We start from the raw sequence: 15,435 nt of genomic DNA on the forward strand, positions 1-15,435 counted from the left end.
GACCAATGCTAGTGCAGTACCAAGAGCTCCGTTGGTACCACTGCCTCTCATGGAGCTACCATTTGAGCGCATTGGGATGGACTTGATCGGCCTGTTAGAGAAAAGCTCCACGGGGTATTGATTTGTGCTGGTCATAGTGGATTATGCCAGTCGGATTATGTCGGTACCCGGAGGCGATTCCTCTACGGACAATGTCAGCGACTAGGACGAAGAAGTATAAGGTCTTCACTAGGGTGGGGATCCCAAAGGAAATCCTGACCGATCAGGGCACTGCCTTCATGTCACGTGTGATGCGAGACCTCTGTAGGCTGTTGGGGATAAAGTCTATCAGGACCTCAATCTATCATCCCCAGACCGACGGCCTAGTGGAGTGCTTTAATAAAACACTTAAAAACATGATCTGTAAGTTTGTGAGCACAGACGCTCAGGACTGGGACAAGTTATGGCCGCCCCTGGTGTTCGCTGTACGCGAGGTTCCCCAGGCGTCCACTGGCTTCTCTCCCTTCGAGCTGCTATACGGGAAGCTGCCGAGGGGCATCCTCGATTTAATAAAGGAGGATTGGGAGGCTACCGCCCCCTCCCAGACCTCTATGGTACAGCATGTCCTGGACCTGAAAGATCGACTATCGGCACTGGGGAAAGTTGCAGTCGAATCTCTTACAGGCCCAGGAGCGACAACAGCAATTGTACAACAGGGAAGCCCGGTTGCGATCGTTCACACCGGGGGACAAGGTATTGGTGTTACTCCCAACTTCAACATCTAAGCTTTGTAGTCACACGCCGCTTAGGGGATGTCGATTATGAGGTGTGTCGCCCGGATCGTCGGAGGGAAAAGCAGATATACCACCTCAACATGCTGAAGAAGTGACGAGAGGAGGAAGCATTATGTGCTCCTAGTTCCTCCCAAAATAAAGAGTCTGAACCCGCTTTTTCTGAGGTTCGCATTGATTTAAGAAACATCCAGAAACAGCAGGTTCGCTCTTTATTACGCCGCTTCCAGCAGGTCTTTTCTCACCGACTTGGGCTCACACCTCTCATTGAACACCATATTCACACAGCACCGGACATCTGCGTGCGTGTAAAACCCTATCGCACCCCCTATTACAAAAAGCAGGCTGTCAATGCGGAAGTGCAGAAGATCTTGGAGCTGGGAGTCATTGAGAAGTCACAGTCGGAGTGGTGTAGCCCTATAGTCTTGGTGCCAAAGCCTGACAGCAGCACTAGATTTTGCGTTGATTATAGGGAGCTCAACACGGTGTCTAGGTTTGATGCCTATTCTATGCCCCATGTGAATGAGTTCCTGGACCGGCTGGGTGCTGCTCACTTTTTTATGACACTGGACTTAACCAAGGGATACTGGCAGATCCCCCTCAGTCCAGCGTCCTGAGAGAAAACCGCTTTCTCCACTCCTCAGGGTTTGTACCAGTTCCGCACTATGCCTTTCGGGCTGCACGGAGCAACGACCACTTTCCAAAGGCTGATGGACTGTGTACTCCGACCCCAACAGCGATATGCCTCTGTGTACTTGGACGATGTGGTGATTTTCAGTAAGGACTGGAATAGCCACCTCGTCCACGTAGCAGCTGTGCTCCGATCCCTTCAGCAGGCGGGGCTCATGTCAAACCCGGGCAAGTGCACAGTTGGGAGGAGGGAGACCAAGTATCTGGGGTACCTCTTAGGGGAGGGCAGGTATGGCCAGTCATTGACAAGGTAATGCCCCACCCGGGATTTGAACCTTGCAGTTATGAGTCCAGAGCGCTAACAACTACTCCACAGTGCTGCCTACAGACCAACACCTCAGAAGCTGGAGTGGGGTGCAGTCCTCTCCCAGAATTTTGGGGGTCAGGAACACCCGATCGTATATCTGAGTAAAAAACTATCGCCCCAGGAGAGTAAATATAGCACGATTGAGAAGCAGTGTCTCGCCATAAAGTGGGCTGTCGAGACGCTCCGCTACTACCTCCTGGGGCATCCCTTCACACTGGAAACGGACCCAGTGAATTATTTTTTTTCATGGAATACTATGCAGTTGACTTTTAACTGTCCTATCCTAGTGGCTTTATATAAATTGTCCTGTGCTCTTTCTTTTAAATTATTTCAAATTTCCTAGTAGACCTAGGAAAAAAATACTTAATGTTTTTGACACTGTGTTGTTAGTCTGACAAGAAGCTTAACTGTGAAATATGACTCTTTTCATAGCAAGCCTAGATGTGTGCCAATAATAAGATGTATTGAGTTAATTTGAGAGTCATATAACTAAACCAGAAGACTGTGAGGACTAGAGATAGGCACTCCTGCCATAGTAGATTCACTTTTAATATGATAAGTCAATCATCCTCAGCCCACTGCTAAGAGATCCCATTTGGGGATGGAATTGTTGAACTTTTGAGATGCATACAAAGGTGGCCTTGTATAATAAACTCAGATGTAAAGCCAGAATGTAACAGATGAAACCAACAATGGTTTAAAAAAATCTTTCAAACATAAACATGAATAAGGAAAACACCATTTTAAAGGCCCACTAAACAGCCATAAGCAATTTGACACCCCAAAACAATACATTGTAACAATGACAGTAACTGCCTGCTAAACTCTTAATTATCTGTCTTCACCTTGGCTCCTCATAGACCTCAGAACATCTTTAGTCCAATAATAATATATTTGAATGGGAAAAAATGCTGTAGAAAAAAACACATGGAAAACAATTTTTTTTCTGAAATCTAACAGGGTTCTCGTACACTACAGAAATCTGTCTTGCTATTGCATGAATGATTTAAAGCTGTGGTTTCCATAGTACGTGACTTTGCTGGCCTCAGCGTTTCCTGTTTATGAATAGTGATGGCCTATATGGTTTGATTGGAGCCGATAAGCATCTGCCAAAACATACACTTTGGGGCTTCCTGTTTATGAAAAGGTGAGCAGGAGTGTGTGACACTGCACTGGTCTACCTGGTACCTGTGTGGTGTGACAAAGAAAATCAGAGAAACTCACCAGAGAAAGCAGAGAAATAAGATCACAATGATGATGAACGCGGAGAGTGAGCACACACAGATCAAGATGAACTTCCCTGCCAAATCAAAACACCCAAAGAGAAAACAATAAGTGAAAAACTATACATTATATCACACACTGCTATGCTTATGAAGTTACTTGGCCTTGTCAATAACCTTTGCTAACTATGCCACCTGGGGCAATGCATGTCCAAATGGGACCATGGGGAACTATTTATTGTGGAAAACGGATATTCTTGTTTGAATATCTCACTTTAGCACCAAGTACTGGATAGTTGTAATTTTATACAACCCCACATATGATCTTCTGTTTCATCATAAAAGCTGTGTTTAGCTTAATAGTTTGGGTTACACTAAATGATTAGGCAGCATATTACATCGGTATAGCATGAGTTCACTTGGATACAATGAGTACATTTCGAGTCCAAGACAAATTAAAAACATGCATCAGAAAGGTGAGGGGATTTTCCCAAGCCTCCTCCCTCCATAGCCATTTGGAAATGATAAAATGCAAAGGAAACTCACAGAAAGATATTTCTGCTGATGCAACCTGCACTTCAAAACCCAAGGACACTCTGTGATGGTAGTAGGTCACTTGACACATGTAGAGTCCAGCCTGTTTTTCTGTGACCTCTCCTTCAAAGACAAGGGCATTTCCCTCAACCTTTAATTTGGAAGATCCACTCTCTCTACATTTCCTAGAAAAAAAGTGTGTGTGTGTGGGGAAGGGGAGGGGTGACAAAAAAAATCAACAATAATGACATTTCAGATCTGAGAGCCTGATACTGCATTCAATACATTTGACCTCTTTCTTATATTTACTTTTTTATCCCCTGTACATTTCAGTTCAGCTGTACTGAACTATCAGCACTATCAAATTAACATTTGCCATAACTAATGCCCTGACTGAGAGGTATTTCAAATATGACCCAGGCAGAGGAAGTGAACCTTGCAGGCCTGCAGTAAAGAAGGGATTTAGCAAGAGGGTACTGAGGCATACAAAGCTTGACTGACTGATGAGGTGAAATCCAAGCACTTCAGCTAAAACAGAGACTGAGATGGGACAATACGGGGAATTAACTGGGATCAAGGGGTGAAAAGCAGACATGCTCCAACTGCACAAAGCCATTGTTTTATAGAACGGGCTAGAATGATACTGGCTGAGGTGGTTAATCAGCATGTATATGTGACATAGAGAAACAAAGTGAGTTATCTGCTAAAATTACATTCTCACTTGAAGAACATGTTACCTTATACACAGGAAATTAATAAACAGATCCTTTCACTTAAACACCAAACTCTGAAACCAACTATGAATATTAAAATGTATAGCAAACACTGGGAAAAAAAATATATATCTATACACTCACCTAAAGGATTATTAGGAACACCATACTAATACTGTGTTTGACCCCCTTTCGCCTTCAGAACTGCCTTAATTCTACGTGGCATTGATTCAACAAGGTGCTGAAAGCATTCTTTAGAAATGTTGGCCACTATTGATAGGATAGCATCTTGCAGTTGATGGAGATTTGTGGGATGCACATCCAGGGCACGAAGCTCCCGTTCCACCACATCCCAAAGATGCTCTATTGGGTTGAGATCTGGTGACTGTGGGGGCCAGTTTAGTACAGTGAACTCATTGTCATGTTCAAGAAACCAATTTGAAATGATTCGACCTTTGTGACATGCTGGAAGTAGCCATCAGAGGATGGGTACATGGTGGTCATAAAGGGATGGACATGGTCAGAAACAATGCTCAGGTAGGCCGTGGCATTTAAACGATGCCCAATTGGCACTAAGGGGCCTAAAGTGTGCCAAGAAAACATCCCCCACACCATTACACCACCACCACCAGCCTGCACAGTGGTAACAAGGCATGATGGATCCATGTTCTCATTCTGTTTACGCCAAATTCTGACTCTACCATCTGAATGTCTCAACAGAAATCGAGACTCATCAGACCAGGCAACATTTTTCCAGTCTTCAACTGTCCAATTTTGGTGAGCTTGTGCAAATTGTAGCCTCTTTTTCCTATTTGTAGTGGAGATGAGTGGTACCCGGTGGGGTCTTCTGCTGTTGTAGCCCATCCGACTCAAGGTTGTACGTGTTGTGGCTTCACAAATGCTTTGCTGCATACCTCGGTTGTAACGAGTGGTTATTTCAGTCAAAGTTGCTCTTCTATCAGCTTGAATCAGTCGGCCCATTCTCCTCTGACCTCTAGCATCAACAAGGCATTTTCGCCCACAGGACTGCCGCATACTGGATGTTTTTCCCTTTTCACACCATTCTTTGTAAACCCTAGAAATGGTTGTGCGTGAAAATCCCAGTAACTGAGCAGATTGGCACCAACAACCATGCCACGCTCAAAATTGCTTAAATCACCTTTCTTTCCCATTCAGACATTCAGTTTGGAGTTCAGGAGATTGTCTTGACCAGGACCACACCCCTAAATGCATTGAAGCAACTGCCATGTGATTGGTTGGTTAGATAATTGCATTAATGAGAAATTGAACAGGTGTTCCTAATAATCCTTTAGGTGAGTGTATATGTTGTGTTGTTATGTGTATAATATACGTGTGTACTTTCTGCATGTGTTTGCATTGCTTTCCAATTTATTAAAATGCAAACAAACATTATTATTAATTTTATACAAATGATATCAGTCTAAATTAGCGGGGGTGGGGGGTGCCTGCAGATCGAGTTTAGCCCGGTGACGAGAGCGGGGCGCAACGTGTGCGCTTGCGCATTAAAGTATCTCTTGGTTATGTTGGTTATTTTGTGTCAGTTCACTCTCCTCCATGTCTGTTTGTGTTTCTGATGCACATTTCTTGCCGCATCCAACACGTGTGGAAGAACCGGGAAGAACGCAAAGCGTCCTAATGACGAGAAATTTTGCTGTAAAGATTGCAATTTGCGACACCACGATATAAACGATATAGTATAATATGAAACGATAGATGTTTTTCTATCGTCATACGATATATATCGTCATATCGCACAGCCTTAATATATATATGTATGTAAAACTAAATATTTGAATAGCTTACTGCTGAATGTTTGTGGAAATATTCTAATTAATACAACATTCACTTTATATAAATAAAGCTATAACAAATACTAAAGGTGTATAACATTTGAAAAGTGTAAAAAATTATGTTCAACACTATTTATTGAATTAATGCACTTAATGTACACGGAGTCTGATTTTTATAGGGTAACTGAACCATGGAGTCAGTGTCTCATTGCTGTGTATTTGCTCAGATCCTACAGGAAGCCCATTTAAGACTGTTTAAATTAAAAAGATGTTACAAACCACAGATGTTGCTGAGTTAAATCAACAGCAGATGAAGCAGGCAAATACTGGTGTACAACTAAGTCTTTCCAACCTGACACCTTTGAGATTCAATTTAGGTAGCTACTTTTAATGTATTTGGTAACACTTTTTACAATAAGGAACCATAATTCCTCATGAATGAATATTTGAATACCATTGGATTTAAACATCAATACATCATGAACATCATCTGATGTTGAACACATGAACCCACACTTACCCTAACCCTAAAACCTAAACACTAAGCCTGTTCCACACTATACATGTGATTAACATAAGAACTCAGATGAAGTGCATGACATTCATGTGTTTATCCTGTGATATTCATATATTAATTAAGGAGGAATCATGGAACCTTATTGTAAAGTGTGACCATGTATTTAATTGTATTGTATTTATTTATTTAAAGGTTCCTTTTTATTTCACTAAGGGCCGGATTAAATCAAAACTTTGACCCACCCGCTAATAGCAAACTACAAACCTGTATATTATAGCAGTTATATTTATGATTAGAAGGAAGTGGCATCTTACTAAAAATGAAACCGCAACTGAGTACAGTTCTGTAGTTTTCTATTAGCGGGTGGGTCAAAGTTTTGATTTAATTTGGTCTAAGTCTCATATTTGCAATGATGAAAATGTGAAAATATAAGTGAATGAAGAAGAGCATAAATATGTAATGCAGAGCCCTTATAGATGTGGAGGTGGCTAATATTTTCTTAATTGACATCAATGGCAGTTTTATGACAGTATTTATTTTAGCCCTTAATTAATACAGAAACATTAAAAGTCCCTTCACAATTTGTGGCACAACCATAAATCTCTGGAGGCTTTAGGCTTAGATTTTGAGTTAAATCAATTCTGCGGTTTCACCCCAAAGCCTCAGGCACTGGAGACTTAATTAGTAAATGTGTGTGTTTGCTGCAGCTTAGTCTGATAGTCTGATGAGACTAGAAATTGTTTTACATTCATTATATTCAGAACAAAAAACTAGATTTTGTTTTGATTTCATTGTCACGTGTGCCTCGGGGCTCGGGAACAGGGGACCCAAATGCAGTGCTGGATCGCGGGATGGTCGGACAGGCGTGGGTCGGGTACTGGCAAACAGGGCAAACAAGGGCTGGGCAAAGACGTGGTCATGGTCACAGGCGATGGTCGGAGGAACAGGGCTCGGAGGAACAGGGCTCGGAGGAACAGGCAGCGCTGACGAGACTTCACCCCGAATGAGGGCAGTGAGGGGTTTAAGACAGGGAGCAGGAACTGGGAAGAAAGGTGCAGAGCCAATGGAAACAGAGGAAGAGTGAACAAGTGCACATGTTAATAGGCGAGAAAAGAACAATGAGGGGAAAGGAAAGACAGGGAGATAGCAGTGGAGATAGAGGGTAATGGCTGAAAACCATGACATTCATGTAATTTGCTTCTAAAACATCAATAAATGCAAAGGCATCTTGGTGAATCTGACAGATTGAAGCTGATAAAGGCTAAAAATTTAATAAAGTCTTGCTATGTAACATGACATTGTACATAATTAATTAATTACAATTTTAATAATAGATTTTACTGAATTTGAACAGTAAACAAACTGTGTAATATCCTGTAAATAAATTAAAGAATGTTACAAAAACTAAATTTGTGATGCAGGGGCTAATTTATTTGAACCAGGGCTGGGATTAAATCAAAAATTTAACCCACCCGCTAATAGAAAACTAGAGAACTATACTCAGTTTCGGCTTCATATTTAGTAAGATGTCACTTTCTTCTAATCATAAATATAACCACTATGATGTACAGCATCTTACTAAAAATGAAGCTGCAACTGAGTACAGTTCTGTAGTTTGCTATTAGCAGGTGGGTCAAAGTTTTGATTTAATCTGGGCCCAGACCTCAACTTCCAGGCCCATGAAATTATTACTAAATTATTTTCTGTCTTCATAGTTGCTGAATGCAGCATAATAACTTACCGCACACAGCTCAGTTTATATGAGGACACATTGCTGCTAATGTTCAGTAAGACTCTCTGGTTATGACGGTTCCTCTGCAGCACAATGATCTGGAGGGCAGGATCTGCACTGTGCACGGTGTTCAGCCCTGCAATGCTTGTGTTCATCAGCTGCATAGACATATCTAATCATTTTTTTAAACAAAAACAGAAAACATGAGTTTCAGTGACTGTTAGCTAGAAGAAAACAAACAAAGAAAACAAATATAGTATTATTGTTTTAAACAATGCTGAAAGGCCTAGAAAACATCAGAATGTTGATCTAATTGTGAATCTCATATTATAAACCTGTATGCTATCGTGTTTTTACTTGTAGGTAGTAGTAGTACAAAGTGGATTCTGACAATAATATAAATCCTAACTGGATATGTTAATAATCTGTGGTTTTGGCAAGTAGGACAAAGTATTGGTTTGATTCAGGCACATGTTAAGGCCAGTGCTTTACCACATTAAATTAAACCCAATTCTATAACTAGGGCTCTGCGTTTTATGTAATCATTTGTAATTCAACTTCTATGCACTAGGGCCCCAAGGTTTGCACACCGCGCAGAGGGGTATGCACGTCACAAATGGCTGCCATGCATTAATGCACATTATTTGCCATAATCGAACAATGCACAAAATAACAAAATAATTGTATAAAAGGTGCAATATGGGAGGAGTGGCTGACAATATGCATGATCCTGCTATATTCTAAGGTATGCGCCACACACAAAACAAAGTTTGGGATGCACAGATTAAGGCTTATAAAAGGATGGCATTAACTCCACACACATTATTATTCCACACACTGCACCTTTCCAGCACAGTCAACAGTGGGAAGTGTAGACCTGTCTCTGTTTTGGTTGTGTGTGGTGCACCTGAACAAATTCCTAATAGTCTTTTTTGTCTGAACGACAATTAATACATACATACATACATACATACATACATACATACATACATACATACATAAATAAATAAATGGGAAACATGGTTAGTAGCATGCAGTGTATACATCAACATTTGGACAGTAATGATGCACTATACATCCAGCAACAGCAACCCCAACATAAGGCGAAGATATGCTGAAAGGGTATACCGACCTCATATACAGTGAGGGAAAAAAGTATTTGATCCCCTGCTGATTTTGTACATTTGCCCACTGACAAAGAAATGATCAGTCTATAATTTTAATGGTAGGTGTATTTTAACAGTGAGAGACAGAACAACAACAAAAAAATCCAGAAAAACGCATTTCAAAAAAGTTATACATTGATTTGCATGTTAATGAGGGAAATAAGTATTTGATCCCCTATCAATCAGCAAGATTTCTGGCTCCCAGGTGTCTTTTATACAGGTAATCAGCTGAGATTAGGAGCACTCTCACTAATCTCAGCTCGTTACCTGTATAAAAGACACCTGTCCACAGAAGCAATCAATCAATCAGATTCCAAACTCTCCACCATGGCCAAGACCAAAGAGCTGTGCAAGGATGTCAGGGACAACACTGTAGACCTACACAAGGCTGGAAGGGGCTACAAGACCATCACCAAGCAGCTTGGTGAGAAGGTGACAACAGTTGGTGCGATTATTCGCAAATGGAAGAAACACAAAATAACTGTCAGTCTCCCTCGGTCTGGGGCTCCATGCAAGATCTCACCTCGTGGAGTTTCAATGATCATGAGAACGGTGAGGAATCAGCCCAGAACTACACGGGAGGATCTTGTTAATGATCTCAAGGCAGCTGGGACCATAGTCACCAAGAAAACAATTGGTAACACACTACGCCGTGAAGGACTGAAATCCTGCAGCGCCCACAAGTTCCCCCTGCTCAAAAAAGCACATGTACAGGCCCGTCTGAAGTTTGCCAACATCTGAATGATTCAGAGGAGAACTGGGTGAAAGTGTTGTGGTCAGATGAGACCAAAATCGAGCTCTTTGGAGGAGGAGGAATGACCCCAAGAACACCATCCCCACTGTCAAACATGGAGGTGGAAACATTATGCTTTGGGGGTGTTTTTCTGCTAAGGGGATAGGACAACTGCACCGCATCAAAGGGACGATGGACGGGGCCATGTACCATCAAAACTTGGGTGAGAACCTCCTTCCCTCAGCCAGGGCATTGAAAATGGGTCGTGGCTGGGTATTCCATCATGACAATCACCCAAAACACACAGTCAAGGCAATAAAGGAGTGGCTCAAGAAGAAGCACATTAAGGTCCTGGAGTGGCCTAGCCAGTCTCCAGACCTTAATCCCATAGAAAATCTGTGGAGGGAGCTGAAGGTTCGAGTTGCCAAACGTCAGCCTCGAAACCTTAATGACTTGGAGAGGATCTGCAAAGAGGAGTGGGACAAAATCCCTCCTGAGATGTGTGCAAACCTGGTGGCCAACTAAAAGAAACGTCTGACCTCTGTGATTGCCAACAAGGGTTTTGCCACGAAGTACTAACTCGAAGGGGTCAAATACTTATTTCACTCACTAACATGCAAATCAATTTATAACTTTGAAATGCGTTTTTCTGGATTTTTTTGTTGTTATTCTGTCTCTCACTGTTAAAATACACCTACCATTAAAATTATAGACTGATCATTTCTTTGTCAGTGGGCAAACGTACAAAATCAGCAGGGGATCAAATACTTTTTTCCCTCACTGTAAGGAGCTCAGCAATGAGCAAATTGTGTCCAGGTATCGTCTCAACGGAGACATGCTGAGTTATCTATGTCACATGCTGCATAATGGCCTGGCAGGAAAAAATCTGCATAGTGCTGAATTATCTGAACAGCTGATATTGTCTGTCTGTACACCAATCAGCCATAACATTATGACCACCTGCCTAATATAGTGTAGATCCCCCTTTTGCTGCCAAAATAGCCCTGACTCATCAAGGAATGGACTCCACTAGACCTCTGAAGGTGTGCGGTGGCATCTGGCACCAAGACATTAGCAGCAGATCCTTAAAGTCCTGTAAGTTGCGAAGTGGGGCCTCCATGGATCGGACTTGTTTGTCCAGCACATCCCACAGATGATCGATTGGATTGAGATCTGGGGAATTTTTCCTGCTTCTAACACATCAACTTTGAGGACAAAATGTTCACTTGCTGCCTAATATATCCCACCCACTGACAGGTGCCAAGTAATTAGATTATCAGTGTTATTCAGTTCACCTGGCAGTGGTCATAATGTTATGGCTGATCGGTGTATATGTGTCCTGTCAGGAGCACGTCAATTTGTCCCCATAAATTTGTCCCACGAAAATTCACCACCATCAGACAATTTCCACATGAGCATTTGTAACCATGAGTGCATTAACTTACTGTAGAGCCAGGGAACATATAAGAATAAATATATACATGTAGGTATATAAATATATATATATATATATATATATATATATATATATATATACATTTCTTCTTATTATAATTATTTTCTTAATATTTTGATTTGTATATTGACATTATGAAAAATGTAGGAAGGGACTTACAGTACTTAGGAATGTGTAGAGTCCTCTCAATGGGATCCTGCTCTCCCTCTTGTATCACACAAGTTAGATTTTGACCTTCATGTAGGATGATAGGGAACTCATAGGTACTGTTGGCTATGACAGTGTTGTTCTTCAGTTCAGAGCTGAAGGTAATTTTCCCTGTGTTATTTCCCGGCACAGCCCAGGAAATGTTCACCTCCTGGCTCCCATTATATTCACAAATGGCTAGTCTTCTGGACCAATCTTTCTGGTGCATCAAATGGACTTTAATACCTGGGTAAATTGTGCCTGAAAATCACAAGCTTTTTAAATTCACAAGGTATATGACTGTACAGTCTATGGATCAGTAATTCATTAAAATATTCACTCTAAGAACTTCCCCTCATAAGTTTTAAGATTAGGTGTAATTTTACTGTTTTGCCATGTTCTACAGTTCAGCTTTTAATAATAAAGTGTTCAGCATCTGAAGTGGTTTCATTCTAGAAAGGTATGCATGGAGTCCATGTAGGCAGCTCACATCCTTCCCCCAAAAACAATTATCTCCCTCTCTCTCAGTCTGTACACAATGTGGAGCCAGAATTAAAATGCAATGAGGAACAAAGCCTTAGAGTGAAATCATACAGATTACTAGAAACAGCTGAAAGACCACTTCATATGCTGGCTCCTTGAACTCTGTATGGCATTGTACTTTCTTTGTACTCTACAACTGCTGACAAATATACTGGCATCCTCCATTTGGAACAATGTTATTTATGAATCCATTTAGTTTAATAAATATTGTTTTTTAAAGCACAGTTTATTAACAATGATATTATTGGACACTGATTAATCTAAGCTGTAGTAAAGATTCCAGGTAAATTATCTGAGTTTGGACAATGGGTGTCAATATTGACTTCATAAACATGTTTATACTCTTATGGTCCCAACAAAAAAATATTTTGTTCATTTTCAGTACTCACTTATTGATGGAAGGGATATTATTCTTGTCACAGCATCGGGAAGGGATGGGTGCTCTACCACACAAGCTACATCTTGTCCAGACAGTAAAGGGGTGGGAAATCGAAACACACTGACTACTGTCTGTGTGCCGTTCTCATGAGATACACTGCCTACTGTGATTTCCCCAGATTTGCTGTTCACCAAATGCCAAGTGATGTTGGATGCTGGTATGCTGGTTACTGCTCTACACTCTACAGCAGTATACTCAGACTCTTCCTTGTATTCCTTAGTGGTCTGTATGGTGATGTAGGGGGTAACTTTAATGAGAAAAAAAGAAATAAATAATTCTCAGTTCTGATAGGAAACAAAACTGTTGGTATTGTAATGGAAACTTTTTCATGTTAAATTTTAAAGTTAATCAAGGATCTCTATATACTAAAAATATCTCCTGGTTACCAGTAATTAATATTTTGAATGAGCACAAAGTTGACTCTAATTGGAGTTGTAAATGTAATTTCGGCAAAGGTTTTGGACCCTAATCCTGCCCACAGCACATATAAATATGGAGTTCAAACACTATGGGCAGGATTAAATCAAAAATGTTCGCAAAGTGCGAACGCGAAAAGTTGCGGAAGAGTCACAGGAGGGAATCTTGCAACTCAGCTCCTCGCTGAATTAAATCTACAATATGAAGACCACCTAGTGGGGAAGAGCCTGTTCTGGGGGTGTGGCTTCCGGGATGGGCGGGCAGCGAAAGAGGCACCGCGAGCCAATCGCAGTGTCTGAAATTGAAGAGAAACCAGAGGTGGAAGAGCAGGGTGGGCTGTGAGAAGCAGCGATGGGTCAATAAAGCAGACAAACACAGCAATCTGGCACTCCGTGATGTGAATCCACAGCATTAATCTCCCCAATCTACACAAAACTTCAAGCCTATACAGTGAGGGAAAAAAGTATTTGATCCCCTGCTGATTGTGTACGTTTTCCCACTGACAAAAAAATGATCAGTCTATAATTTTAATGGTAGGTGTATTTTAACAGTGAGAGACAGAATAACAACAAAAAAATCCAGAAAAACGCATTTCAAAAAAGTTATAAATTGATTTGCATGTTAGTGAGTGAAATAAGTATTTGACCCCTTCGAGTTAGTACTTCGTGGCAAAACCCTTGTTGGCAATCACAGAGGTCAGACGTTTCTTGTAGTTGGCCACCAGGTTTGCACACATCTCAGGAGGGATTTTGTCCCACTCCTCTTTGCAGATCCTCTCCAAGTCATTAAGGTTTCGAGGCTGACGTTTGGCAACTCGAACCTTCAGCTCCCTCCACAGATTTTCTATGGGATTAAGGTCTGGAGACTGGCTAGGCCACTCCAGGACCTTAATGTGCTTCTTCTTGAGCCACTCCTTTGTTGCCTTGGCTGTGAGTTTTGGGTGATTGTCATGATGGAATACCCATCCACGACCCATTTTCAATGCCCTGGCTGAGGGAAGGAGGTTCTCACCCAAGATTTGATGGTACATGGCCCCGTCCATCGTCCCTTTGATGCAGTGCAGTTGTCCTGTCCCCTTAGCAGAAAAACACCCCCAAAGCATAATGTTTCCACCTCCATGTTTCACGGTGGGGATGGTGTTCTTGGGGTCATTCCTCCTCCTCCAAACACGGTGAGTTGAGTTGATGCCAAAGAGCTCGATTTTGGTCTCATCTGACCACAACACTTTCACCCAGTTCTCCTCTGAATTATTCAGATGTTCATTGGCAAACTTCAGACGGGCCTGTACATGTGTTTTTTTGAGCAGGGGGACCTTGTGGGCGCTGCAGGATTTCAGTCCTTCACGGCGTAGTGTGATTGTTTTAACCAATTGTTTTCTTGGTGACTATGGTCCCAGCTGCCTTGAGATCATTAACAAGATCCTCCCGTGTAGTTCTTTGCTGATTCCTCACTGTTCTCATGATCATTGAAACTCCACGAGGTGAGATCTTGCATGGAGCCCCAGACCGAGGGAGACTGACAGTTATTTTGTGTTTCTTCCATTTGCGAATAATCGCACCAACTGTTGTCACCTTCTCACCAAGCTGCTTGGCGATGGTCTTGTAGCCCATTCCAGCCTTGTGTAGGTCTACAGTGTCGTCCCTGACATCCTTGACATCCTGACTCTTTGGTCTTGGCCATGGTGGAGAGTTTGGAATCTGATTGATTGATTGCTTCTGTGGACAGGTGTCTTTTATACAGGTAACGAGCTGAGATTGAGTATCTCAGCTCTATATCTGTATAAAAGACACCTGGGAGCCAGAAATCTTGCTGATTGATAGGGGATCAAATACTTATTGTGCATTGAACATAAAACCTGATAATTAAGATTGTGAGGTACACGGTTAAGCCGCAATGTTGGATTTAACATGTGTCCGTGTGCGAAAATGAAGACAGCTAGTACTCCGGAAGTCTAAAGCTCAGTGCCCTGAAACTTTGCATGTATTACATAGACACTGCTGTCTATCACGTCTGCAAGAGGCAAGTGACTGCATTCAACAACATGGCAGCCACAAGAAAATGACTGTGCAGGAATGCAAAATACACATATTAACAAAAGCATGATATTGACCCCAGAATAACCTATCAGCAAAATTCAATAACTCACCAAATTCTGTTACATTATGTCACTAATGACAGCAGATATCTTCAGAACTATA

General features: G+C 41.7%; 2 protein-coding genes across 3 annotated transcripts in view; both read right to left on the reverse strand.

Moving 5' to 3' along the window:
• Positions 1-12,085, reverse strand: part of LOC136746992 (uncharacterized) — a 30,870-nt gene extending 18,785 nt beyond the window's left edge. For both annotated transcript variants that reach the window (XM_066699928.1, XM_066699927.1), the window contains exons 1-4: positions 11,812-12,085; positions 8,307-8,469; positions 3,537-3,709; positions 2,992-3,067 (exon numbers count right to left, since the gene is read on the reverse strand). In XM_066699928.1, coding sequence (XP_066556025.1) covers positions 2,992-3,067; positions 3,537-3,709; positions 8,307-8,469; positions 11,812-12,067 — 668 coding nt within the window. In that variant the 5' untranslated portion in view covers positions 12,068-12,085. The remainder of the gene's footprint in view (positions 1-2,991; positions 3,068-3,536; positions 3,710-8,306; positions 8,470-11,811) is intronic.
• Positions 12,086-12,759: 674 nt separating this feature from the next.
• LOC136747244 (uncharacterized) overlaps positions 12,760-15,435 on the reverse strand; it is a 35,478-nt gene continuing 32,802 nt past the window's right edge. Inside the window, exon 6 of the mRNA XM_066700191.1 lies at positions 12,760-13,067. Coding sequence (XP_066556288.1) covers positions 12,760-13,067 — 308 coding nt within the window. The remainder of the gene's footprint in view (positions 13,068-15,435) is intronic.

Source organism: Amia ocellicauda, chromosome 3 (assembly GCF_036373705.1).
Source record: "Amia ocellicauda isolate fAmiCal2 chromosome 3, fAmiCal2.hap1, whole genome shotgun sequence".
Classification (NCBI taxonomy): domain Eukaryota; kingdom Metazoa; phylum Chordata; class Actinopteri; order Amiiformes; family Amiidae; genus Amia; species Amia ocellicauda.